Below are 22,993 nucleotides of genomic sequence, written 5' to 3' on the forward strand. Positions count from 1 at the left end.
GTTTGTCTGGTTTGTTCTACAATCGTCATCGGCCCCGGGGTACAAGCTTGCGCTTCATTTATTGTTTCGACTCAATGTCCGAAGATACCACTAGGATCAATCATCCTTGATTCCTTTTTCCTCCCTCAGCATGTTCGCTCTTAGGAATTCAGTGCGCCAAATGCACCAGTGGGCACAGGTTCGTTCCGTGTCGACCTTGGAAGGCAATCCTCACATAGTAAGTGCATCCTTCGAGCCACTGGCGCAGCGTCGCGAGCTTCAATAGAAGCCATTGCGCTTCTCTTGTTCCTCTTTCGTGCTAACATTCTCGCACAGTACGTATTCCCCAAGAATGGCACCAACATACTGTCCTTGCTTCCTTCCGAGCCAACCAACCCCGACCTGGCCATCGGTGTCTCATCCAAACTACCTCCGACGCCAGACTCGTTTAAAGAGAACCCCAAGTTCCTAGAGACTTTGCAAGATGTCATGACTGAGCACGGTCACAAAGACCCCGACGCTATATCGCAAGCACAGGTCATGGTGTCTACGTCAGGAGCTAATTTGAGCACCGGCGGGGTGCTTTTGACCGGGGGACGTACGAGGAAACGCCGCAGCGAGGGCGATTCCAGCGGCGGAGCCAGTGGCCAAGGCGGCGCTGGCTCCGCTGGGAGAGGTGGTTGGATTCATCTTTCGGATAACCGACGGCCACCTGAGTATGGCCGTATAGCTTGGTATGGATGGTGTCCGGCTTGTGGTGTAAACCAACGACTGATCGAATGAACATAGGCCCGAAGATATCTTTGGGAGCTTGGAAGTCGACGGCGAAGGAAACTTCGTGGGTGGGAACGGTAACTACCAGTCGAGCGGTATGTACTCCGATATACGAAAAGCTCTTCACCGACCCAAGCTGACGAACCCGACAGGGACGTATCGCGTGGTGACTCGGGATGGAATGTAAGTCATGCAAGCACCGTCATTTTGGACCCAAAACTAATCAGGGTATAACAGTCTGGGGCTGAGCCCATTTTTGCGGGAAAAGCTGGTGCAAAAGCTGCGCCAGCAGGAGACGGGATCATTTTCCGTCGGTAGTGACCATGTACAATAGACCCTTGCTATCCTCATTGCCGTCTCCAAAGACTGCACTGATCCAAAAACTGCTGGACAGTTGACACAATCTGTAAAATAGACTCGGAAAATGGAACAACGCCGCTCAGAGACCAGCTCATAATTGCCGACGACCCAATCCACGCCAAAATATACTTCGCTGCCAAGCCAGATGAGAAAAAAAATCACTTTTGAAAGAAATTCGTTATGGGCTGAGTCCCTGCCGCCGCTTTCTTCTGCTGGGGCTTTTTGGCCGGCTTCTGATTGTGGGTTGCACTTCGCATCTGCTTTCCTCGACTTGGTGCTTGCGTTGGACTTGCTTTCTGCTCGGTGCCCTGATCCGGTGAGGCTGGCGGGCTAGGCTGAGTCTTCTGCCTCTTCGCAGCTTCATCCTCGACTTCCGCAGGACTCTCTGCCGGATGCTCCCGTTTGACCCCCGTAGCCGGCAGCGGAGCATTGTCCTCGGTCCACTCAGTGTCTACCGTGTCCCGATGGTCCGGTTCATCCTTGACGGTTTTGTCGTCCGAATCCTCTTTCGACGGTGCATCACCACTCTCCGGCGCAGCCTTTTTGGCATTGGCGAAGAAATTGGCAATATTGCTCTTGTTCTCCTTACTGCTCACCGGCACGATGAAGTCCGGGGAGTTGTTCCCCACCTTCCCAACCTCCTTCGGCACCTGATAACACTCCAACTCGCCCTCGTACGGCTTCAACATGGCTTGCAATTCCTTCGACCACGTCGTCCGGCCCGGATCCAGCCACCGGTTCATCGCGTCGCTGTTAGGCTCGAGAATCACAGGCATCCGATCATGTAGAAACCTGAGGTACGGATTCGAGGATGTTGTAATGACCGTAAACGTATAGAGCTCTTCATCCGACCCTTTCCCCTCTCCCGTTCGCATTAGCATTAGCTCCAAAAAACCACGTACAAATCCCCCCCCAACCCGGGGGCTCCTGCAACAAAAGCAGAGAAGAGACTCACCTTCATACCTCACACAATCCCACAACCCGGCAAAACACATCAGATCCCCATCCCTCCGCCGCACAAAATGCGGCACCTTCTCTTTTCCTCCCGGTCCCTTCTTCAACCACTCAAAGAACCCCTGACAGACGACGACGCAGCGCTTCTTGCGCTTCATCGACGTCCACATCCCGCGGTCCTCGAGCAGCGAGTCGTCCCGGCAGTTGATCGTGCGCATCAGCGACCCGTAGTCGGGCTTGCGCTTCGTCCAGAACGGGATCAGGCCCCATCGCATACTTTGGATTTTGTAGCGGGGGCGATTGCTGACTTTCTGCTTATCAGGACTTGACGGGTGGGTGGTGGTGGTGGTGGGGTCTTGTTGGGGGTTAGTAGGGGTCTCGTTGTCGTCTTGCTCTGGTGGCCCATGCTGCTGCTCGTGCTCGTGCTCGGGCTCGTGCTCTGCTACGCCAATGGATGCTGTGTCCACGCGGTAGACCGCGCCATTGTTGCCCGGCGCGAAATTATATGTTTCGCGCACCTCGTCGTCGTCCGGGACTTCGTCGACGGGCATGCCCTGTTCTTGGAGACGACGTCGAACGAAGTTCATGCGCTTTTGGTTTGGGGAGGGGATTGTTAGCTCATCTTGGCCCGAATACTGATTTGCTCGGAACTATAAATGTATAGATGGAGTAGAGGTAGGGGGGGGGCTGGTTGTATTGAGGTCACGTACCACGCCTAGTGCATATCGTCCACACATTATGCCCGTGTTAGATTTGGCCTCGAGTATATCGAAGATCGAAGATTATGCGATAATTGCAAGTAGAGATGCTACCTTGAAGAAAGACGGTAGCTGCGACGTCATGTCATTCAGCGCTGGGCGGCGGAGGAGAAGCTCGGACCATTCCGCTTTAGGTCATACAAAATCGTCCCGCCGACAACCTCCGCTCCGCTGCTTGTCCTCCATACAACCATCTTTCTTCTTTCACATCCACGCTTCCTCTCCTCAAATACCATCAATTAAGGAGATTCACGGATAACTTGACTCGTCTCGTCAAAATAACTCCGTTGCTATCAAACACCAACACAGATACTGAAGACGAACCGCCCCAATGCTCAGCACGCTCTCCCGGCGCGCCGCCAGCAGCGCCCTCCGAATCCGCCCCCTCACACCCCAGAATGCTCGCCATCCCTTCTCAACAACACGCATCTCCTCCCGACCGCGCTTGACGGCCACGACGACGATGACGACCCCACTCACCCTGCAATCCACAAGCCTCGCCACCCAACCAGCTCGGCGCACGCTCACCACGGCCCAAAAATGGAAGCTGGGGTTCCGCAAAGCCCGCAAGGACATCTGGCGCAAGAACCCGATCGTACTCCCCTTGGCCCTGCTCTCCGTCTTCAGCGCCACCTGCCTGTTCGCCTACATCGCCTACGTTGAGGTGACGCAGGTCGCGCCGCAGTACAGCAAGTTCCCGCCGCCGATGGCGGAGCGGCTGCGCACGGCGGTCTACTACACGGACGTGGACCTGCAACCGCAGAAGGCGATGGCGGCGTACAAGGACGCGATCCACATCGGGCTCGAGATGGGGCTGCACCAGTACTCGGACGAGATCCTGGGGGTTCACCTGCAAGTGTCGCATATGCTGGAAAAGGCCGGGTTGGTCTCGGCGGCGGTGAAGGTGCTGGAGCAGACGCGGGCCGGGGCGCTGGCCTGGGTGTATCGGACGCGGCGGGCACGGTCGCTCCCGCAGAAGCCGACGGTGGCCACGCCCGTGGATCCCAACGACGCCAGCAAGGAGGCAGTGGAGAAGCGGATCCGCCAGGCGACCGGCGAGGACGTCGGTGAGAAGGATGCTGTGAAACGGGACGACGAGCAACCCGGCGCAAGTACCCCGGATCCAGCCAAGGAGGCCGAGTTCCAGGCGTGGGACGACCGCCAGCAGAGCAAGGTGCTCAAGAAGTGCGTCGGCATGTCGATGAAGCTGGCCGAGCTATACGAGAGCGACTACATGCAGGATTTGGAGAAGGCGGAGGAGAACCAGCGGCAAGCCGTGGAGCTCTGCCTGACCGAGATGAACCGTCGGGTGGCCCTGGGCCTTCCCGTCGGGAACCAAACAAAGGCAACACCACCACCAACAACAAGCGCCGAGGCTACCGACGAGGACGATGGCTGGATGAACCTTGAGGAGATCGCCATCGCCCTCAAGGACCTGGCCAACCTCTACTTCACCCAGGGCAAGTACGACCTCTGCCTGCCGCTGTTCATCCGGGCCAGCGACGTGATGAAGGCCGCGGAGGGCGACACCCCGACGTGCAAGCAGCCGTTCCTGATGGCCTCGATCGGCGCCACCATGGGCGAGATCGCCGCGGCCCCCAAGCCGACCGCCGGGATGCGGGCCCCGCGCGAGCAGGTGATCGCGCAGGCCCGCCAGTGGCTCGACCAGGCCCGCGCCGTCGCGGGCAAGATCGACCCCCAGGGCCAGGAGGCGGAATGCAACGAGGCCTGTGTGGCCGCGCTGCAGAGTCTGGGCGAGCTGGCGCGGCTGGAGAAGAAGCCGGACGTCGCCAGGGAGCACTACAAAAATGCACTGAGCATCGCGCAGCGCCTGGACGAGCCCGGCTTGGTGGAGGGGGTCAAGGCGGCGCTGAAAGAGATCAAGACGCAGTGAATGCCAGAGCTAGGCCATCCATGTACTGACTGTACCTGTGGCCGTGCATACGCATCTCCCCATAAAGATAAAAGAAAATGTACATTATTCGACTCTGACAGTCTGGACCCGGTGCATGTATGTGCATCTACCAAACGTAAAGCATGTCTTCGGAGGTCATCTTACGAAATCTGAGGCGAACGAGGGTACCTAGTAGGTTCCAGTTCTGACCGCCTCCAGCTCCATGCCCTTTCTGCCGCTTCCTATTTTGGAAATCCGTGTAGCTAGATGGTAGTTAGGGTACGTAGTGGTGCGACGATCTAGACAGTAGACCGATTGCTCTAGCTGACTGGACTATGACTTCATCGAGAGAGTGCCCACCAAGCCAACTAAGTCTAGAACCAACTACGAGACCGATTATATCAGACCCCAAGAGGAGGAGGGAGAGCAAAGATATAAGTTTTTTAACATCTTTTGAATAGTATTCGAACAATCCACCTCTCATCGTTCACAAGAATCTCCCCGGCAATCCGTCGTGTTTTAAGACCACGAATCGAGTAGGAGCTAGACATGGTGAAGAGAGACAAACGATAACCCGGGGGAAAGAAGCCCGAATGAACGGGGTGGGTATAGAGGGGGGAAATTGGGGGGAGGGCGGTGGGGATAGGGTGAGTTTTGGGTGTGAGTTAGAAACACCAGGCGGAAGAAAAACCCAGAGTCCTTTTTTTATCATTTGCTCATGGCTCATACATCCCAAACCAATGCCTGCCCTTTTTATTTTGATCTTGGGAAAAAAAAAGAAAAAAAAATAACAAACATGAGTTCAAGTTGATATTGTCTCTCTCTCTCTCCTCGCACACTTTTCCGCCCCGACCAAAATCCTAATTAAGCTTTGAGGGTTGGGTTGGAGCATATTTATGCCCGCGACATGACACCCCAGGCACGGATCTTGTTGTCAGTGTAACCAGCGAACAGAGTCTGGCCATCAGCGCTCCAGGCCAAGCTGATGCACTCGGGCTCGCGGCTCTTCTTGCCCTTCTCGATGAACTCGGGCTTGAGCTCGTCAACCTTGCTCTTCTTCTCGAGGTCGAAGATGGTGATGCTGCTGGCGGTAGCAGCGCACAGCCAGTAGCGGTTGGGGGAGAAGACGAGGGCGTGGATCTCGTCACCGGCCTGGAGGGAGTAGAGGTGCTTGGACTCGTTGAGATCCCAGAGCATGGTGGTACCGTCCTTGCCACCGGAGGCGCAGAGGGATCCATCGGGGGAGATGGTAACGGTGTTGATGTAACCGGTGTGACCGATGTGGTCAGTCTGGAGACGGCAGGAAGCGAGCTCCCAAACCTATTTGATGGATTGCGGGTTAGTCTTCATTCCGAAGATCAAGCATTGGATGAACCAGAAATTCAATTCCACCATTCTCGCAACCACAAACAGCAAAAAAACAGGTCGATTGTCCATCAGGCATTGGGTGATTGTTTGTCTCATGGCCAGAAGGCTCTGAAGTAGCAAATACGTAGATATGCAAACATCCTCTGGACGAATCGAAGAAAGAAAAAAACCGATGCAGACCGAAAAATCGAACGTACCTTGACGAGCTTGTCCCAACCGGCGGAGACGATGACGGGGTTCTGGGGGTTGGGGCTGAAGCGAACGCAGGAGACCCACTCGGAGTGACCCTTGTCGGTGATGGTGAACTTGCAGTCACCGAGGGTGTTCCAGAGCTTGATGGAGCGGTCACGGGAAGCGGAGACAATCTGGCGGTTGTCGGCAGAGAAGGAGACGGAGAGAACGTCGTTGGTGTGGCCGACGAACTTGCGGGTGGTCTCACCGGTGGAGAGCTCCCACAGGCGGAGGGTCTTGTCCCAGGAGGAGGACAGAGCGTAGGCACCGTCGGAGGAGATCACCTATACAAACGAAGCCCGCACACGGTCAGCCCATCATTCCTTCTTGCTTTCGTTTCTGACCCTTTCCCTCATCCCGAACAGCCTGGATTGGCAGTCGCTTGGCCTTCGGGTTGGACACGGATGGTTGGAGGATGGAACGGAGATCGGTAGCATACACAGTCAGAGACGATGTGAGAGTGGCCCTCAAGGCTGCGCTTGGGGTAACCGTAGGCCTGCTCATCGCGAGTAAGGTTCCAGATGATCAGGGTCTTGTCGCGACTGGCGGAGAGCAGCATGTTGGGGCTAGAAGTCACAAGAACAAGAAAATGTCAGAACTCATGTTGTCCATATCAAACTATCATTTTTTTTTCTTCTCTCAACCTAGTGCGATTTTGTTGCCATCATTTCATGATTCCTGTTGCGGACAATCAAACAACCTATATATACCACTCCAAACCTCCGGTCTTTCTTTTGTGGCTTTTTGGGGCGCAGCATATATAAAATTGTTCCATCGCCCTGCACCATTCCTCGCAAAACTCGCAAACAAAAATCGCACTTCGGTTGAGGTTGTGTGGTAGGTTTTTTTTTTCTTCGGTATGTGTGTTTGGTATGCCCTTACTTCTCCAGAGAGGTGGCAAGGGAGGTAACCCAGCCATTGTGACCCTCGAGGGTGCCGCGGAGGACCAGTTGCTCAGCCATGTTGGAGTCTGGGTGACGATGAGGAGAGAGGGATGAACGCGGGCGGAGCAATTGTCCTTGACTCTGGGCTGGGAAGTAAAAATGCACACAGCAACTGTTTCGAGGATGGAGGAGACAGCGTGCCCGCCTGAGCCCTAACTAGCGTGCCCGCCCGACTGGTTGTTGTGCGCCTCGCCCAACCCTAAGCCAGGACAAGCGAGTCACGTGGCACTGTTGCTGACTCACCCTGGCATAACCCTCCAGCCTGTTAGTTATGCATCCTCCGCTCCCGTCGACGATCGATCTACCCCGGCCTCCAATATTCCCCGGTCCAGTCAAAGTCCAGTTTACATGCAGTGTTCAATTCCGACTACCAACGTAATATACATACTCAGAATATCAGTCCTAGCGCACCTTCATTTTATATAGTACACGCAAGCCTCACTCTCCTCTAGTTAAACACCTGCACATTTGGCATCCTTCCCAACCCAGCACCCCCGGTCTTCTTACTCTTGGCCGCATGGAAGCCCGTGGCACTGTTATCGCGCACATGCGCCCGGAGCAGCTCCAGCACCTTCGACTCCTTCCACCGCGACGGCACGGGCCGGTAAGCAGCCTTGTAGGCGCCCACGGTCTGCGCCCACTCGCCGCTCTTGGCTCCAGTCTGCTTCCAGGTCTCGGTGACGGTATCCTGGGCCCCCTGGGCCGTGGACGAAGGGGACTGCTCCCCGCCATCGGCTGGGGGGTCCTGCGTAGCCCAGTAGTAGATATCCCAGTCGTTCTCATCGAGGAAGCGGTCGTATTCCTGCAGCTGCGCCTGGTCCATCTTGCCCAGGTAGACGTCGGCGAAGGTCGACAGCAGCAGGTCGGACTCGAGGATGCCGCGCTTTCGGCTCTGATCTGTTTGCAAATATCAATGTCAATTAGCGATATATCTCCGACACGACACGCTCTCGGGGTTCGAACTAATAAGCCCGCACAAGAGGTGATTTGAATAGTGATGCCAGTAAAGAGGCAAGGGGAAAAGACATACACAATAACCGAGCGCGCATGGTCGTTACATCCTCGCCCGATCGGCGGAGAGGCTCAACCCGGAAGGTGATACCCTCCATCTCGCCGACACCCAGCTCCGGCTTCTGGGCCCCGGTCTCCTCGCGCCCTCCGGTGAAATGCTCGACCTTGCCGGGGTACGGGTCCGCCGGCTTGTAGTTCGGGTCGACGGCGCCCACGAGGTCTGGCGGCGCGGACTTGGCGCCCACCTTGGGGAAGTCCTTGGTCATCGTAGAGGTCGTGTTGGGGACATTGGGGTTGTGGGGCTTGTTGATCTGGTTCTCTCGGTGCTGGGGCGCGGTCGAGGGCGCGCGATCCTTCACGGCGCTATCGCCGTTGAGACGAACAGCCGAGTTGCCGAAAGAGCGACGGGCAAAAGTGGTCGTTGTGGTAAACGAGAGGGAAGATGCGGATGGCCGCACAAAGCGGTGGACAAGTCTGGATGCGGACATCGTGGCTATGTGTCAATATCCCGAATGAGTTACTGGGAGCAAAGAGAAAGTCCTGAGGATAATGATTTTTTGATCGGACTCTGGGGAAGTCCGTCGGTAATCGAGCAATTGATCCGGCGAAGAAAGACCGGGTTGACATCATCCGCAGATGCAGCTGTTTGCTGTGTTTGCACGGCACGATGCACCAACCGCGACCTGCCGATTTCGAAAAGTGGCAGCTTTCGCATCTGATGCTATCATGACTTCAGTCGAGGATTCTCTTCTCATTGGGAAATTGTGGGAACTGTTGGAGAGAAACGGTATCCTATTCGCTGATCCTAGGAGGTTTCTATGCTAAGTGTCATGTCTACTGTTGATAATCACCAAGTGCGACTCACCCACCACGGCTATCATAGACTACAAACGATCAAGAAGCTGTATATCAATGCAATTGGAAGAAAGTCCATATATTGGTCATGACAAGTAGAGAAGCATCAACCTGTAACCTCCTCCATCCCCACAGAATACACTCCAAGCTACAAGAAAGAAATCTAGATAAGGTGCTTGGATCTGTACGCAAAAAGAATGAAAGGCTTAGCCAACCCTTGCTCGAATCCAGATCCCCATATACGCAATGAAGCAAGAGAAAAGAGAAAGGAACATACCTGAAGTAGGCCCGCAGATAGACCACCTGCCAAGCGCCCAATCCAACCAACATGCCCATAGTGCCGAAAGCGAACCACTTGACACGCTCGTTCGTGCTCTCGTTGGTGTCGCGCAGCTTTTGCTCACGGGCGCGCAGGTATTCCATCTCGCTAACAATCTCCGCGACCATCTCCTCGATGCGACGGAGGTCGGTCTCGACGGGCTTGAGCTTCTCCTGAACCTGGATGCTGGACCAGTCGCGGGCGTCGGCACCGATCTCGACGTCGAGCTCGATCGACTTGTAGGGGTTGGGAATAGCGTCTGTACGATCACCCCCCCCCAAAGATGATTAGTTATGCATTCCACTGGGCACGTTCTTTCGGAAGTCTTCAGGGGAGAGCAAGGTGAGACGTACGGCGGGTGGTCAACTGGTTGTCGAAGCAAACATCAAAGGCAGTGTCGGCAGGGGCAGTGAAGGCCTGGCGAGTCTCTCCGGCAATGTCCTTGGGACGACCGTGCTCATTGCCCAGGGCATCCTTGATCTATTCCCAGCATATATAGTTAGCTGATTGCGTGTCCCGACCCCAGTCCTTCGAAGGTCCCTCGAGAATCACGGCGAGTTCGATGCTTGCTCGATCCGACGCCACAGAGATAGCTCCGGGATTATTGCCACGTACGTGCATGTTGACCACTTGTCCGTCACCCTTGTTGCCGCTGACAATGGCAGTGACTACAACCAGCTGGTCCTTGAAGACGAAGTTGCGGATACACCGTTCATTCTTTCCACTGACGGCAGACAGGTCAAACTTGAGAGCGGAAGAGAGTTGAACAAAAAGAAGAAATAGAAGGCCAAGAAGGGACCTCATCGTAAAGTGAGTTGCCGCCATTGTTAACGGCGATTGTCGCAGCGGCCGACAGTAAAGTCTAGGAAATTGACAACGAAGCTCGGAAGCGGCCAGTATTATTGATGCCACGCCGCGCTCCAGGGGACCGGGCAAGGCCGGCATAACATTGATCCGGTTATCGGCCCCCCTTCCCGTTTCAGGTTGAATCAACAATGCCTAGTCTGGATATCTTGGCCGCAGCATCGTACTTATACTTTATGCGATATGGATTTGGCTGCAAGTAGTGACAGTATACGAAAGTCTTCATCTCTGGTCGCAGACACTATTGAAATGTGTCAGGCAGCTACATTATGTTACTATGTACAGTATCGGCAAAGGTGCCCTATTCCTCGATACAAAGTAGGATGTAAAGATGGCTCGAACCAAAAGTGATACCATAGGATGTAGATCCCAGATTGCAAGAATTTGGATTGGAATTAGTGGCCCTTGGGGTCATTGACACGAAAAGAAGAAGAAAAGCTGAGAACACAGGGGAATCAACTAGAAGTAGAAAAGAGAATCGCTGCAAGCGAGGGGTGATATTGTTCGAACAGAACATGGCCAACGAGGGTATGGAGATGTGAAAAGATAGAACAAGGAATAGTTCCAATGTCAGGAATAGTGTCATTATGGACAGGAAATGGTAAAGAATTGAAGGTAGAGGTATCATCATCAAAAGTCACAACGCTCAGAAAGACAGGTCATTTGCCAGTGATAGCATGTCGTGTTCAGGGTCGCAGAGAAAGCAACAGCTGTCCTCAAAGAAAAAAGAAAGTCACGGTGGCATGAATCAGACCTCGATCTTCTTTCGACGTGCGAAAAGGCGCGAGAAGCCTAATTCCTTCGACTTAGTTGGGGGAGCGGTTTGCGTAGGTCTGGTCACTGGAGGCTCAGGAGGGCCAGTATTCCTCAGAAAGTCGGCTAGCGCACTAGTCTCGGTTTGCCTCTGAGAAACAGACGGTAAGCCGTAGGCAGCATTCATGGATCCACCAGATTTAGTCGTATAGTTGTTGTTTGCCCCAGTCATATAAGTATCGGACGCTTGGCGGGGGGAGCTCCTTGAAGGTTGTGCGAGGACGTTCTTCTCGGTAGCCGTGCTCCGAGTGAGCAGGGTCTTCACAGATGAAGCACCAGCAAAGCCAGCAGATGAGCCCCGCCGGGTACCCACATTCGTAGTCAAAGGTTGCGGTGGAGCTGCAGACGCAGGGGGTGGTACGTTTCGCAAGAAATCCATCAGACTTTCCTCATCGCGCTTTGGTTTCGCGGGTTCGAGAAGATCTTCAAGGTCGTCATCATCCGAGTCAATTGCATAGGGGTCTCGTACGCGACGCTGCGTTCGTTTCGGTCGCATATCTTCCGAATTATCCTTGCTATGTGTGGTGGGAGTGCTTGACCGAAGACCTGTCTCCAGAAGGCCGGTATGGGAGCCAACGGAAGTTAGTGTATTCGCCGTAAGTGATCCTTGCATACTCGGACGCCCCGACTCTAGAGCCTGCAATTCGTCTGAGTCCATAGTGTCGCGGAATGGCGCCACCGCACGTGAAATCCGGTGAGCACCGGGAGTAGGCGGTCCCTCGCGGATAAAATCGATCAAATCGGAGGTCTGATCTCCTTTAGGGGCCACAGCAGGGCGTGCTTGCAAACGTGCACTGCTGTTACGAGCTGAAGCACTCACTGGTCTGGAGACCCTGCGTGAGACATCGGTCGCATCAGAAACGCGGCGCACGCTTGATGGTTTGCCAGAACCACTTTTGTCAAACCCAGTGATCGTAGGGGTACCTGAGCCAGTAGAATTCATGGATGTCGGTGATACAATACTCTGCTCAGTGGTGGGCTGCGGTGGGAGTACAGCAGGCACCACGATGGGGGTGTATTTGGGTTGGTCCGATGATTTGCACTTGGACATGGGAGCAAGGTCCATGATGCTTTTGGAAGATGCGTGAGATGTTCTTGGTCGCGCGAAATCCGATTCAGACGGGGTGGTCTGCTGGGCTCGCCATCTGGGTGAATCAGGCAGCTGGTTTCACAGTTAGTGACATTCCTTGACGACTTGGGGGGTTGAGGGGGTCCAGACGTACCTCCATTTCTCTCATGTTTCTAGGAGTCAGTGTGAAGTGTAAAGTTTCTTCGCTGCGGATAAGCTCATCTAGGCCGGTGGTGTCATCGAAGACTGACTCCTGAGTTGACACCCTGCTTATCTCAGACGAGTTCCGCAGGCGCAAAGAGTTGGAATCCCCGGTACGGACGATCAGGCCCTTTAGCTTGCTTGAAGCAGATGATGAGCCGGACGTCACAGGACGCCTCTCGCGGCTGCTGCCGAAACTGTCCGAGCGGCGCGGTTTGGAATAGCTTGAAGATGCCACCGAGGTGGATGGTCGCCCTGACAGTCTTTGAACGGCGGCACGCTCAATGCCGGATTTGACCGATGAGATTCCAGGGCTGGATCGCCCGTAGCGATGATTGGTACCGTTGGAGAGAGGGCTAGATTTGGGTAGTTTCCGCGAAACGTCCGAGGAGGCGCTATCTCCAGAGGTTGAAAGGGGCCTGGAGGCCTTGTACGAATGACCGTCATCGGTCGAAGATCGAGTGGTAGGAGGGGCTACAGACTCCTCGGATGATAACTCGTCGAGATCGACAGCGGGCGCTACCGAGACAGAGTCAGCCCCTTGCGTCGGCGGTGCGTCTTCCTTGACCGTTGACCCAAATTGTTCATCCACCAAAACAGGAGTAGCAGGCGGTGACCGCTCTTCGTAAATCGATGATTCTCGCATCGTTTTTGGTCGCGGTCGCTGCGCAGAAGCCAATCTGGGTCTCGCACGTGTCCCTTGGCCCTCGAGGATTTCTGTCTCGATCGGTGACGTTGGGGAGACCGGAGTGATTACCTCGTGGGCAACAACAGAGGTGGCTAGAACCGTGGTCGTCTCCGGCACTGCTTTTGTTTCTTCGTCTACATGGTTCACGAGTTCTATAGTTTCCTCCTTGCGTCCCTGGTCGGCATTTCGCTCGTCATCTTCGTCATGTTCGTACATTGTCTCCAAGCGCCGCCGCTCCTCGGATGCAGTCGGTGACGGTCGCTCTGGAAACTGCTCAGGTTCTGGAGTCTCCTCCCCGGGTCCAGCGTTGGGCAACGATCTTGATCGAGCATGACGGGTGATTGTCACGGTCTGTAGCTTAGGGGTAAGGGGCGAGTTGCCGTTCGATGATGGCGATCTCGGGGAAGGCAGTGTGAGTACCATAAGACTATGGGGACGAACTTTGTGGGCTACTACAGCCTGCATGGTTTGAATCTCGCCAGTCTCAAGCTCTGGCAGATAACCAGGGACCTCAATTTCCTGAATATCGTGGTCATTAAGCGGCAAGGGCACCAAGGTTGGGTCGACGTCTTTTGGTGTTTCGGGGACTGGCGAGGTTGCCGAACGGACTGAAAATTCATCCGCGGTGAAAACGCTGCTCTTCCTACTGCCGGTAGTGGTGAACACGCTATGGCGGCGGCGCATTGATTCTCGTGAAACTGCCCGCGACAGGTTGGACCCTCGGACGCGTTTGCGCCATGTTCGCCAGAGTCGACCCAATGTCGGGTTCAAGGCCAATTTTTCCATGTCATGGTCCTCCACAACCAGTCGATCCATACTTGCACGATTGATACCAGTCTCCATAGATTGTTCGGAATCCTGCTCGAGTTTTGTCGACAGTCGTGATCGAGCTGTCTCACCCGCGATGACCAATGCTTGCTCGCCCAAATACTCGATGATCGAAGTCAAGAAAATGGCTGCGGCGGGTGTGATATTTCCTACGTGACTGGCCAGTCTTCGCGGGACGCCGTCCTCGTCAGCTAGGCCTTCCCGTGCGATATGCTCTTCCTCCTCGTCCTCTTCCATGTCACCCAGTCGCGTGTAAACCATACATCGCAGGCGAGTGAGCTTCCACGAACGAATTAGGTCGAATTCACCGCCAGGGGTCTGGCCGCCACGGAACTCAAGCTGCTCGTCTTCCGGGCCACCCAAGACCTCACTCAACTCATCGTCCGCTGCCTCTACCACTTCCTTGGCGAGGCGTGGCTTAAGAACGTCTGCCACCGCTGGCCGGATGCAGGCCAACTGTGTCGACCTTGCTGCAGCTAGTATATCAAAGAGAAGGTAGTCGAGGAATCCGTTGAGGGCTGACAGAGCCTCGCGGGTCACAAAAGCACTCGCAGGCGAGCCCGGTCCATCTTCATCGGCAACAAAGTCGGCCGCGTTGAATTCCTGGTCTGTGGTGATAATCTGGGCTGCAGCGGAAGAGGCGATAAAAGTGGGCGGTGGTGTAACTACTGTGGGGGCGAGCAGATGGGCTCGGGGGAGTTGGGAATCGCTGGAAACACTGGTGCTGCGCGAGCGCGAGACCGTCCTCCCCAGCTCCGGAGATTCGGGTCCTTTGCTGTGCTGCATGGTCGCAATGCGAGGATCACATACAGTCGCAAAGAGGTCGGTCTGAAGAGCGCGGATCGAACAAAGAAGACGGGAGCGGGGTGTATTATTATTCGGAGTGCCCAGCAAGCTTGGGAGCGAATGATGGAGACTTTAGTATCCTGAAACACGACAGAATCAGTTGGTCAGCCTTTGAACAATACGAAATGAGTTGCACAGCCCATCTTGGGGGCCTTGCGACTTGATTTGTTCGTTTTTGGGGGTACTGCCTTAACAGTGGATGTGGTGGATGTCGTAAGATTGCGTCAAGCCACAGAGCATCCGGCAAAAGCAATTATTAAAGCATAAGAAGAACAAAGGAAGATCGGGTAGAAGAAGTTTGTAAAAAAAAGCAAAAACTCGCAGTGCCAGCGGGGAGACGCAGCCAGTCGCAAAATGGGGTCGAGGCTAGAACGTACCCGTGTAACGAACCAACTAATAGAATGTAGCGTTCATGTCGCAGTACTTGAATTCTGAAAGTAGAGAAAAACCGGAATTCGAAAGATCAATGAAGATCTAGACTAAGGTCGGGGTAGGGGTGGTGTTGTAGTTTTAAGGAGAGGGTGGTTCAGCGGATGGTCGGCGAGAAGCGATTGAGGGAGTAAAAGTGTGAAGTAGATGAGTTGTAAGAAGGGAAAGCGAAAGAAAGTCGAGTGGGGAGGAAGCGAGAGACAGAGAGAGAGAGGGAGAGGGAAAGAAGGGGGGTAGACTAGGTAGATGAGAAGGGAGACAAGAGAAAGAAAGAGTGTGAATGAAGGACCTTATGGGAGGTGGTGAAAGTTCAGGAGTAACAGTCAAGCCATCAGTATGATTAGTTTGTATGTATGTATGTACAGTACTGTATGTACATAGAAGTGGCAGCAGCAGCAGCAGCAGCAACAGTCAACAAATGTGAATGGACGACTGCTCCAGTCTTCACCGTCTCTGTAAATTAGGATCCGAGAAATTCTTACAATTTACAGACAGACACAGCAGCGGAACTAACAAAAAGTGACTAGCAAAATCAGGAGAGGTGGAACCCATCATCCGCTTCAATTCCACCAGGGAGGGTCAACTTGGGTTAACTTGGGTCAAGAGAAGCAAATGAACATCGTTGTGGTGTGGGGACTTTGGGGGAAGAGGAACCACCAACAACGCTTTGGCTGCACAGGAACTGGAACTGGAACTGGAATCGGAAGGTAAGTACTCGAGGTAGTAAGAATAGGTGATTTCCCTTTTTCCTTTTTCTACCAAAGACTGACTGACTTATCATCTACTCCGTACATCGTCCAGGCTTCTCCGCTTTGTGAACCGCATGGGTTACTGGAAAAAGCAAGCTCTTCATGACTTATGACTTGTTATAGTTTCCCGCCAGTCCATCATTCTGATGGACCCCCCACGAGTCGGAATGCATCAAGCACGAGGGCTCTGGCAAGATCGACATTGGCCTCGGAGTCGCCACCGACTTGAGACCTTCTCGGGTCAGGAACAGCTTGGCCTCAGATATCGGTTTCGGGGAGAGCGTCAATCCATGGACGGAGCACTGCGATTAGTTCGCCCGACAAGCGGCCAAAACCATACCATACCATACCATTCCACGGTTCCTCCCTCGATTTCGATAAACATGAGCCGTCTGTTTTTCCGAGTATCATCCGAAATCGTGGTTGGAAGGTCCGTTGGTCATGGCCATGGGGCTTTGAGCATGAGAAAGAGAGAGAGAGAGAGAGAGAGAGAGAGAGAAAGACCTCATACCCAGTATCCGGACCCCTACCATGAGCCACCAGCATCCAGGAGAAGTGGCCAGTCGGTTGCGACTAGAAGCAAATAAGAAAAGGCACCGAAGCCCCAAGAAAACCGACGATCGCCAGAGCCGAACTAGTGAAAAAGGCCCCACCGGGCAGGCAGGGAAAAGGAACCCTAAAGGATTAGTCACTCACTAAGGATGAAATACCGTCCCGACTGCAGGGGCACGAGGGGCAGTTTAAGGGGGCGCTACTGCAAGCCGACTGGAATGTAAGCCTCTCACATTAACTCTTTGCTCTCGCCTCTCGTAGCGAGCCGTGTCTCATGCTTTATTATTATATTATTCAGTCATGTTAAATTGACCACGGAAGAAGTGCAGTGCAATTGGATTCCACCTCCAAAGTACTCAGAACAGATGAGAAGTAATAAGTTAGCACTCTACGGAGTAGTATTTCTACCGGAGATAACCGAGGAGACATTCAACCTAACCCCAAGGACAAAATCCGTCCGTGATCCCGCTCCAAGTTTCGGTTCCCCCCCCCCTCATCTCTTCCCGAAATCGGTCTCAAGCCCAGGCACCATGGAACTCAAAATCTGATTGCTACTATTATTCCCCCGGTAAGCAAATCATGGCTACGGCCACTGTCCGGTGGCTTGCATGACCAATTAAGCCACTATCATCACAGGAGCTGTTTCGATTTTCAAGAGGAACGGATAATTGTCCAGAGATGTTCTGCATAGGTACTGTACATAATCAAGAAACAGGAATAGTACACTCGACTCGGAAACACTCCCTTGACACCCTAGGTTGTATCCCTCGGGAGGAGAATAGGAGGCCGCGCAGTCGGACAGTGATCTCCAAGCTGACAAGGGAGATCACTGGTGGGTGCACTGATGATGATCGTGGGACATGCCTCCCTGGTATTGCTGGTTTCTCCATACCCCATATACTACTGGATTTTGCTGTGGCCCGCGGGGAGGATTGAAGGTTTAAAAAGGACGCCTTGACAAATTGCCCATGTCAATCAGCATGCTATGCGCCTATGCCTCTAATGGGCTCCTGACAGCACTTTCCTTCTCGAGAGTTGATAACACATTTGATCTGCTACAGACTACAGTGCTCCTATAGTTCGCGAGTCAGGAATCCCCAATCCCCCCACGTACTTTGACTTTCGCAGTCTCCCACCTCTTGCCGTTCACACGCGGCCTTCGAGACTAGGGCCAGAGATTTCAAATTCTATTTCACCATCCCGTTCCCACTTTTGTCTCTCTTTTCACACGAGTCACTTATCATTCCCACGATCTTGGATGGAGAGTAAGTTCGACAAGAGACGAATCAAGCACCTAACTATTGCTCCGTCGAATCCCTGCTCAACTGCCTCGGTGGGACCGGTGAACTGGCACAGGGATCCAATCAGGGAGGGATCCATTTCCGTCTTCTCTCCAGCGGTTCAGGCTGGTTCACCTGCACCATGACCATGTCGTGCTCCCACGCCAATGCCCGTTCTGATTCAGTTCCATGAAAGTGCAGTAGGCCCCTTCCGGGCAAGCCAGCGGGTAAGAGACATAGTTAATCGGGTACACCTCACCGATGGCCGCCTATGATTGGGTTCCAGGCTCCGATTTAATATATGATTGTGGGAACGTATCAACAATCCACTCTTCAGCTGAAGTGCATCTCGAGCCCAGGCCCATTGCTGGTGGAGGCGGGCGCAATATATGATACGAGCTGAGAGGGGGGCTTTCCCGGCTGGGTTTTGAGTACTATCGTTTTTGCCTAGACTAGGTGCTGCTATACTCAGCCTGGAGTACTACCAGATCAACGTCTCCGTGGGTGGTGAGATGGATTACCCGATACCAGTCCGGTAGGGAGACATCAAATGCAACAAGCAACTCCAGAACAAGCCAGTATAACACTAAAATAGCTTCTATACTATAACCCATGGATCGTAGCCCCAAGATCTCGAATTACATCATCTGAGAGGCTTGTTGATTCTTCGGTCCGTCAACCAGACCGGGGATGAGGCTGCCCCGCTACATACAAAAACCCGGCTGAATTTTGAGATCCCAACTTTCGACACATGTGCAATTGGTGCATTTAAACGCTCTTTCATGACTCCTCGAGCCGTTTATTGTCCAGGTCGCGGATTTTGACCATATACCCACCAGATCAGCACACAGGATCCCGTATGGATGGATGACCTCCAGGCTGGAAGCGGCTGCTACACCCGATAGCATAACAAAGCCAACAGGTGTATCCTCATCCCCAAAGCGCAACAACTAGACCCAAACTCCCCAGCCCACACATGTAGTCACCACTCAAACAAGTAACCTCATAACTATAAGCATCAAGCTCCCAGCTACACATCCTGCCGAGACTACCTTATCTCCCTACCTACTATAAATCCTTCCCTGCGTGCATTGACCTCGACCACACTACACCTAAAGTACAGTACATGCAGCCCCCAACCCTACGCACAGGGCAGGCCGGCAGGCAGGCAGAAAAGCAGGGCCACCATCGGACTAAGCCTGGAGCTGGGGCTGATACAAGGCCATTCTACTGTAGTCCAGATGCAACCAAGCAAGGCGCCCCCAACCGGCCCCCATACATGTATAAACGGACCCCAACGAACGAAACACGTTCGTCAACCTCAAAACCAACAAAACATGGATGTCACCCTCAATCCCGCCACGAATAACCCTTCCCTGTCAGAAAGCAGTAAGCAGTAAGCAGCCAGCCATTAACTAACTTACCCACTGCTTATACACGGCATGATCGATCAACCAACCAAGCACAACACAATCCAGACATCATGATTTTCGGGGACGTAGGGATGAAGAGGACAGGATCTTGGCGATACGCGCAGTAGCGCCTGAAGGATGCTGCGATGCATCAAAAATGTGTGATTGCATGAATATGCACATGTACACAGAGTACAAGGATATGCTATAGTGAGAACCTAGGTAGTAAGTAGCGTGCAGGGGTCAACTCTCAGCACCAGGAGTTTCAGATCGTATGATGTGACTGGATGTATCAAGTTTCCGTCGCGTTCCTCCCAACGTCATGCCCTGCAGTGCAGTGCAGTGCAGTGGCCCTTCCTGCCATTCCCGATAGAGCATGGTTATGCCGTAGGTATACCTCGTAACGTTAGTAGGTACCTAGTTACTTCTCTTCACTTACAACCCAGCAACTCCTTCACGGCTATCACCGGATCTGCTCAACGAGATCTGACATCAGCGCATATACTGTAGTACACCAACCCAGCCTTCTCGAACCCAACATCCACATTGTCGGCTTCCCGTTCGTGAACCAGAGCGGATGTAGCACGACGGACTCCCCGAAACCCTTGATCTACTGGTATCCTGCATCCAGAGCCTCGCTCTCCCCTCGCTCTCTCTCTCTCTTCCTCTTCCTCTTCCTCTCACGGCCACCTACGAGGTAATCTGGGAGCCTAGCGTCTCGACTGTTACGCATCCAAAGTCTAGATTTCCTAGACTACCGTCCCCCAATGAGAAACAGTACAACGATCGATTGATTCCTATTGGCGCAGAACTCAATTCAGCGATCGACCGGATCTAGCCCTGCGCTCATAACGTTTGGCACCCTCTTACTTCAAGTGTTTCAGTTTGATGGAATGCTGCCAGGGAGGGGTGGACGTGTACGGAGTACTGTAGGGCACTGCATAATTACCCATGGCGTCTTGACGGAATGAGTATAATATGATCATGTGTTATAGCCAGCGTCAGTGTTTCGAAAAAATTCCTGGAAAGCGGCAGGCAGGGTGGCGAGTGGATGATGGCCTTATGCGTGGCAACTAAGATCGACCATGTCGGAAGGTAACTATATTCTTCTCGGATTATAGGCGCAATCCTGCCGGGATCAGGATTTGTGCTTACTTACTACTGGATGAGTGGTGGACTGCACTGTACGCCTACGAAGTTACGTTTGATGAGATATTAGAAGAATATTTCGGGTTCATAATCATTAGTGATGCTACAATCCCCGCTCGTAAGCTTTTGCGAAATACTTTTGATATTTAGGCCATGGCAAATGAAATAACAACGATTTAGGCCCTTTGGACATCTTTCGGCTCTTGGCCTTCTTTTTTTCACATTTTAGTGCTTTTTTGTTTCTCTTCGTGATTCTTCATGGACAGCGTATCATATTCATCGCGTCATGTAACTGGTCCAGTGGTCTAGAGCGTAAGCAAGCCCACTGGTGAAGAAGCTCAACTCGTCAGGCCCGATATTGACGGCATTGGAGGCCAGTCTCTCGGAGAGGATATTCTCAAGCTTGGTCAAGAGCTTCTGGTTAATGCTCCCACTCGGCCCGGTGGAGCTGCCCTTGACGTGGCTGAGGTCAACGAGTTCGTTGAACTCCTCCTCGGCGACGATGTTGCGGAAGACTCCGATAACGTGGTTGAGCGCGTTATCGATGTATGCACCAGTGGTTCCATCCTCGTCTAGGTATGGCGTGTGTGCACGACCAGACTTTATATCGTCAACGCGGCTGCGAAGGCGAGACTTGTATTGTGGGTCGGTAAGCCCATTGATGCCATTCATGTAGGCGACGAAGAGACTCTTGTCCAGGTCAACAACATCATCGGGGTGCTCTTCCGGGAGCTGCTTCAAAGTTTCCAGGATCAGACTATCGTCGTCCTCGCAGTCCTCAGGGTGGTCTCCAGGACCTGTACCCTCTTGTAGCCGCAGGCTACCAGACTTTCGTGCCATCTCCATCAACTCGTGGCAAGTCAGTCCAGCCTCGGGGCTTTCATCATCTTCCTCTAGCTCTGGCGCTTCGATATAGCATATGTTCGCATCGAACTGAACATGAGATCCGCCGAATTCGATGATAAACGAGCCGTCTAGTGACGCGACATCGTCGTCTTCCCCATCTGATTGAGACATGATGTCAGAAGCTTCATCCCAATCTGAGACTTCACACATGTCATCATCCGATTCGTCAAAACTGTCATAACCGTATTCGGATTCCTCAGATGCGTAGCCAGACTCTGCCTCTTCTTCGTCTTCTTCGATTTCTGAATATGGTCTTTTCAGAATCGGCTTCAAGATCGACTGGAGAGGCGCCGCTACCGCGGGCACCAGAGAGGGAGCCTCAAGAGTGTGGACAGCAGTGGTAGGTTTTGCGGGGGCAGAGTATTCATCAGAGGCATAGCAGCTGTCATGGGAGATGGAGATTTCCAATTGAGAGAATGTCGATGACAGGGACTCCCATGACTTCCTGTTCATGTTTTGGCTGCTCATGGCGATGCGATGAGTGTCCGGATGCTGGCCGGCTTCCCCGGATTTTCCGCGCCGGTAGCTCAAAGGACTGGTTTGTCCTGTGACAAGGATGTAAACGTACAAGGTTTAGATCCCACCCGTACCTGTCTTGGCGACTGGCGACTGGGAACAGAGATGTTGCTTTATAGAATGTGAACGAAGAAAGTTTTTTTCACGTTCAAACCGTGGCTTTCAAGGCCCCCAATGGTTTTGAAGGAGTCCATCGTGAAGCACAAAAACTGGGTGAAGATTTTCACCTAGTGAGAGCCGGCAAGGCCCTGAACAAAGATAACGTTGATAGACATGTTGATTTTCAATTAGTTCGCTTCAAAATTCAATGATGGTAGAGGTTGTGACACATGCACGCGTAGTCGTTCCAGTTGTATGCAATCAGATGACAGTATTTCAATCCTCCTTCCTTCAAAATGCGATCGTTTTTGATGGATGATTTCGAGTGATACATATAGACTGTACGACTGTAGACCGCTTGGTTTTAAGCGACTAGGTCAAAGGCGCAGTATGTGACGAAGGATCAAACACTGCGACGCGTGGTGGCTGAACGTTCTCCTCGGTATCGAGGGTGAGCAATGAAGATCTTGACGATGGGTGAGAGCCCAGGGAGCGGCAGATCGATTCTCAGTGAGTGAGGGGCAGGGACGGATGAACGACGCGCAGGCGCTAGAATCTTATGCCCACTTTTCGTTGGGGAGTGGTTGGTGATGGTGAAGCGGGGGCAAAGGGGCGAGGAGGCGAGGGGTAATGAGCAAAACCCGTCAGCAGTTCTCGCAGACAATATCTTTTTAAACAGGCATATGCAGCTCGACGTAACTTCCAGGTCGAGAAGAGTCTGGAAAAGATGAGAAATGGCACCGATGATAGTGCTTGGGCAGAGGAAAGGGATTAGAAACAAGGCGAACCTCGACTGTCAGATTTCCGTCATCACCGGGCACCTGACTTGGGCTTGTTGCCTCTCCTTCCGGCCTCCTTGTCGGCCCGGCTTCGGAAATTCCCGGAAGGGTTTAGCGTACAGGGATTGCACTCGCAAATCTGCCGGATCGTCGTCATCCTGAGTCAGCACGGCAAATATCAAGTCCGAACTGCAGTACTCTATGCAGTCCACTCTGCATCGCCGTGACCACGATTTGTCTATTGATCTGTCAATTCAATTTATTCTTTGGCTATAGATGATCCCGGGATATCGAAGATCTATTTGTGCAAAATTGAAGGGTCTTCATTAGGTTACCAGTCGGTGGGTGGACCTTGCCGTTCCTGTG

General features: G+C 53.2%; 8 protein-coding genes across 8 annotated transcripts; 2 read left to right on the forward strand and 6 right to left on the reverse strand.

Moving 5' to 3' along the window:
- Positions 1 to 130: 130 nt before the first annotated feature.
- On the forward strand, positions 131 to 1,087 carry BO72DRAFT_380816 (uncharacterized protein; the record flags this gene model as incomplete). Its single annotated transcript, XM_040941401.1, has 5 exons — positions 131 to 217; positions 316 to 722; positions 769 to 848; positions 906 to 936; positions 991 to 1,087. 5 exons carry the CDS (start codon positions 131 to 133, stop codon positions 1,085 to 1,087), a joined length of 702 nt encoding a protein of 233 aa, XP_040800099.1.
- On the reverse strand, positions 1,034 to 2,865 carry BO72DRAFT_406563 (SOS response-associated peptidase). The gene is made up of 3 exons (XM_040942326.1): positions 2,778 to 2,865; positions 2,069 to 2,657; positions 1,034 to 1,966 (listed from the first exon to the last, which is right to left on the reverse strand). Exons 1-3 carry the CDS (start codon positions 2,802 to 2,804, stop codon positions 1,272 to 1,274), a joined length of 1,311 nt encoding a protein of 436 aa, XP_040800100.1. The 5' UTR covers positions 2,805 to 2,865; the 3' UTR covers positions 1,034 to 1,271.
- Positions 2,866 to 3,022: 157 nt separating this feature from the next.
- Positions 3,023 to 5,013, forward strand: BO72DRAFT_449124 (TPR domain protein). Its single transcript, XM_040944950.1, has one exon. The coding sequence runs from the start codon at positions 3,289 to 3,291 to the stop codon at positions 4,717 to 4,719; it is 1,431 nt and encodes a 476-aa protein (XP_040800101.1). The 5' UTR covers positions 3,023 to 3,288; the 3' UTR covers positions 4,720 to 5,013.
- A 126-nt stretch (positions 5,014 to 5,139) lies between these two features.
- Positions 5,140 to 7,399, reverse strand: cpcB (40S ribosomal protein RACK1). The gene is made up of 4 exons (XM_040944951.1): positions 7,201 to 7,399; positions 6,758 to 6,884; positions 6,285 to 6,602; positions 5,140 to 6,039 (listed from the first exon to the last, which is right to left on the reverse strand). The coding sequence occupies exons 1-4, from the start codon at positions 7,278 to 7,280 to the stop codon at positions 5,614 to 5,616; spliced, it is 951 nt and encodes a 316-aa protein (XP_040800102.1). The 5' UTR covers positions 7,281 to 7,399; the 3' UTR covers positions 5,140 to 5,613.
- Positions 7,400 to 7,602: 203 nt separating this feature from the next.
- BO72DRAFT_431481 (succinate dehydrogenase assembly factor 2) lies at positions 7,603 to 8,850 on the reverse strand. The gene is made up of 2 exons (XM_040943135.1): positions 8,293 to 8,850; positions 7,603 to 8,159 (listed from the first exon to the last, which is right to left on the reverse strand). The coding sequence occupies exons 1-2, from the start codon at positions 8,759 to 8,761 to the stop codon at positions 7,711 to 7,713; spliced, it is 918 nt and encodes a 305-aa protein (XP_040800103.1). The 5' UTR covers positions 8,762 to 8,850; the 3' UTR covers positions 7,603 to 7,710.
- A 327-nt stretch (positions 8,851 to 9,177) lies between these two features.
- Positions 9,178 to 10,325, reverse strand: BO72DRAFT_449128 (emp24/gp25L/p24 family protein). Its single transcript, XM_040944952.1, has 4 exons — positions 10,063 to 10,325; positions 9,801 to 9,927; positions 9,406 to 9,706; positions 9,178 to 9,310 (listed from the first exon to the last, which is right to left on the reverse strand). The coding sequence occupies exons 1-4, from the start codon at positions 10,249 to 10,251 to the stop codon at positions 9,292 to 9,294; spliced, it is 636 nt and encodes a 211-aa protein (XP_040800104.1). The 5' UTR covers positions 10,252 to 10,325; the 3' UTR covers positions 9,178 to 9,291.
- Positions 10,326 to 11,059: 734 nt separating this feature from the next.
- On the reverse strand, positions 11,060 to 14,696 carry BO72DRAFT_459812 (uncharacterized protein; the record flags this gene model as incomplete). Its single annotated transcript, XM_040946437.1, has 2 exons — positions 11,060 to 12,286; positions 12,348 to 14,696. 2 exons carry the CDS (start codon positions 14,694 to 14,696, stop codon positions 11,060 to 11,062), a joined length of 3,576 nt encoding a protein of 1,191 aa, XP_040800105.1.
- A 5,702-nt stretch (positions 14,697 to 20,398) lies between these two features.
- BO72DRAFT_147425 (uncharacterized protein) lies at positions 20,399 to 21,976 on the reverse strand. The gene has a single exon (XM_040939202.1). It carries the CDS (start codon positions 21,699 to 21,701, stop codon positions 20,604 to 20,606), a length of 1,098 nt encoding a protein of 365 aa, XP_040800106.1. The 5' UTR covers positions 21,702 to 21,976; the 3' UTR covers positions 20,399 to 20,603.
- Positions 21,977 to 22,993: the final 1,017 nt, after the last annotated feature.

Source organism: Aspergillus fijiensis, assembly GCF_003184825.1.
Source record: "Aspergillus fijiensis CBS 313.89 unplaced genomic scaffold BO72scaffold_31, whole genome shotgun sequence".
Classification (NCBI taxonomy): domain Eukaryota; kingdom Fungi; phylum Ascomycota; class Eurotiomycetes; order Eurotiales; family Aspergillaceae; genus Aspergillus; species Aspergillus fijiensis.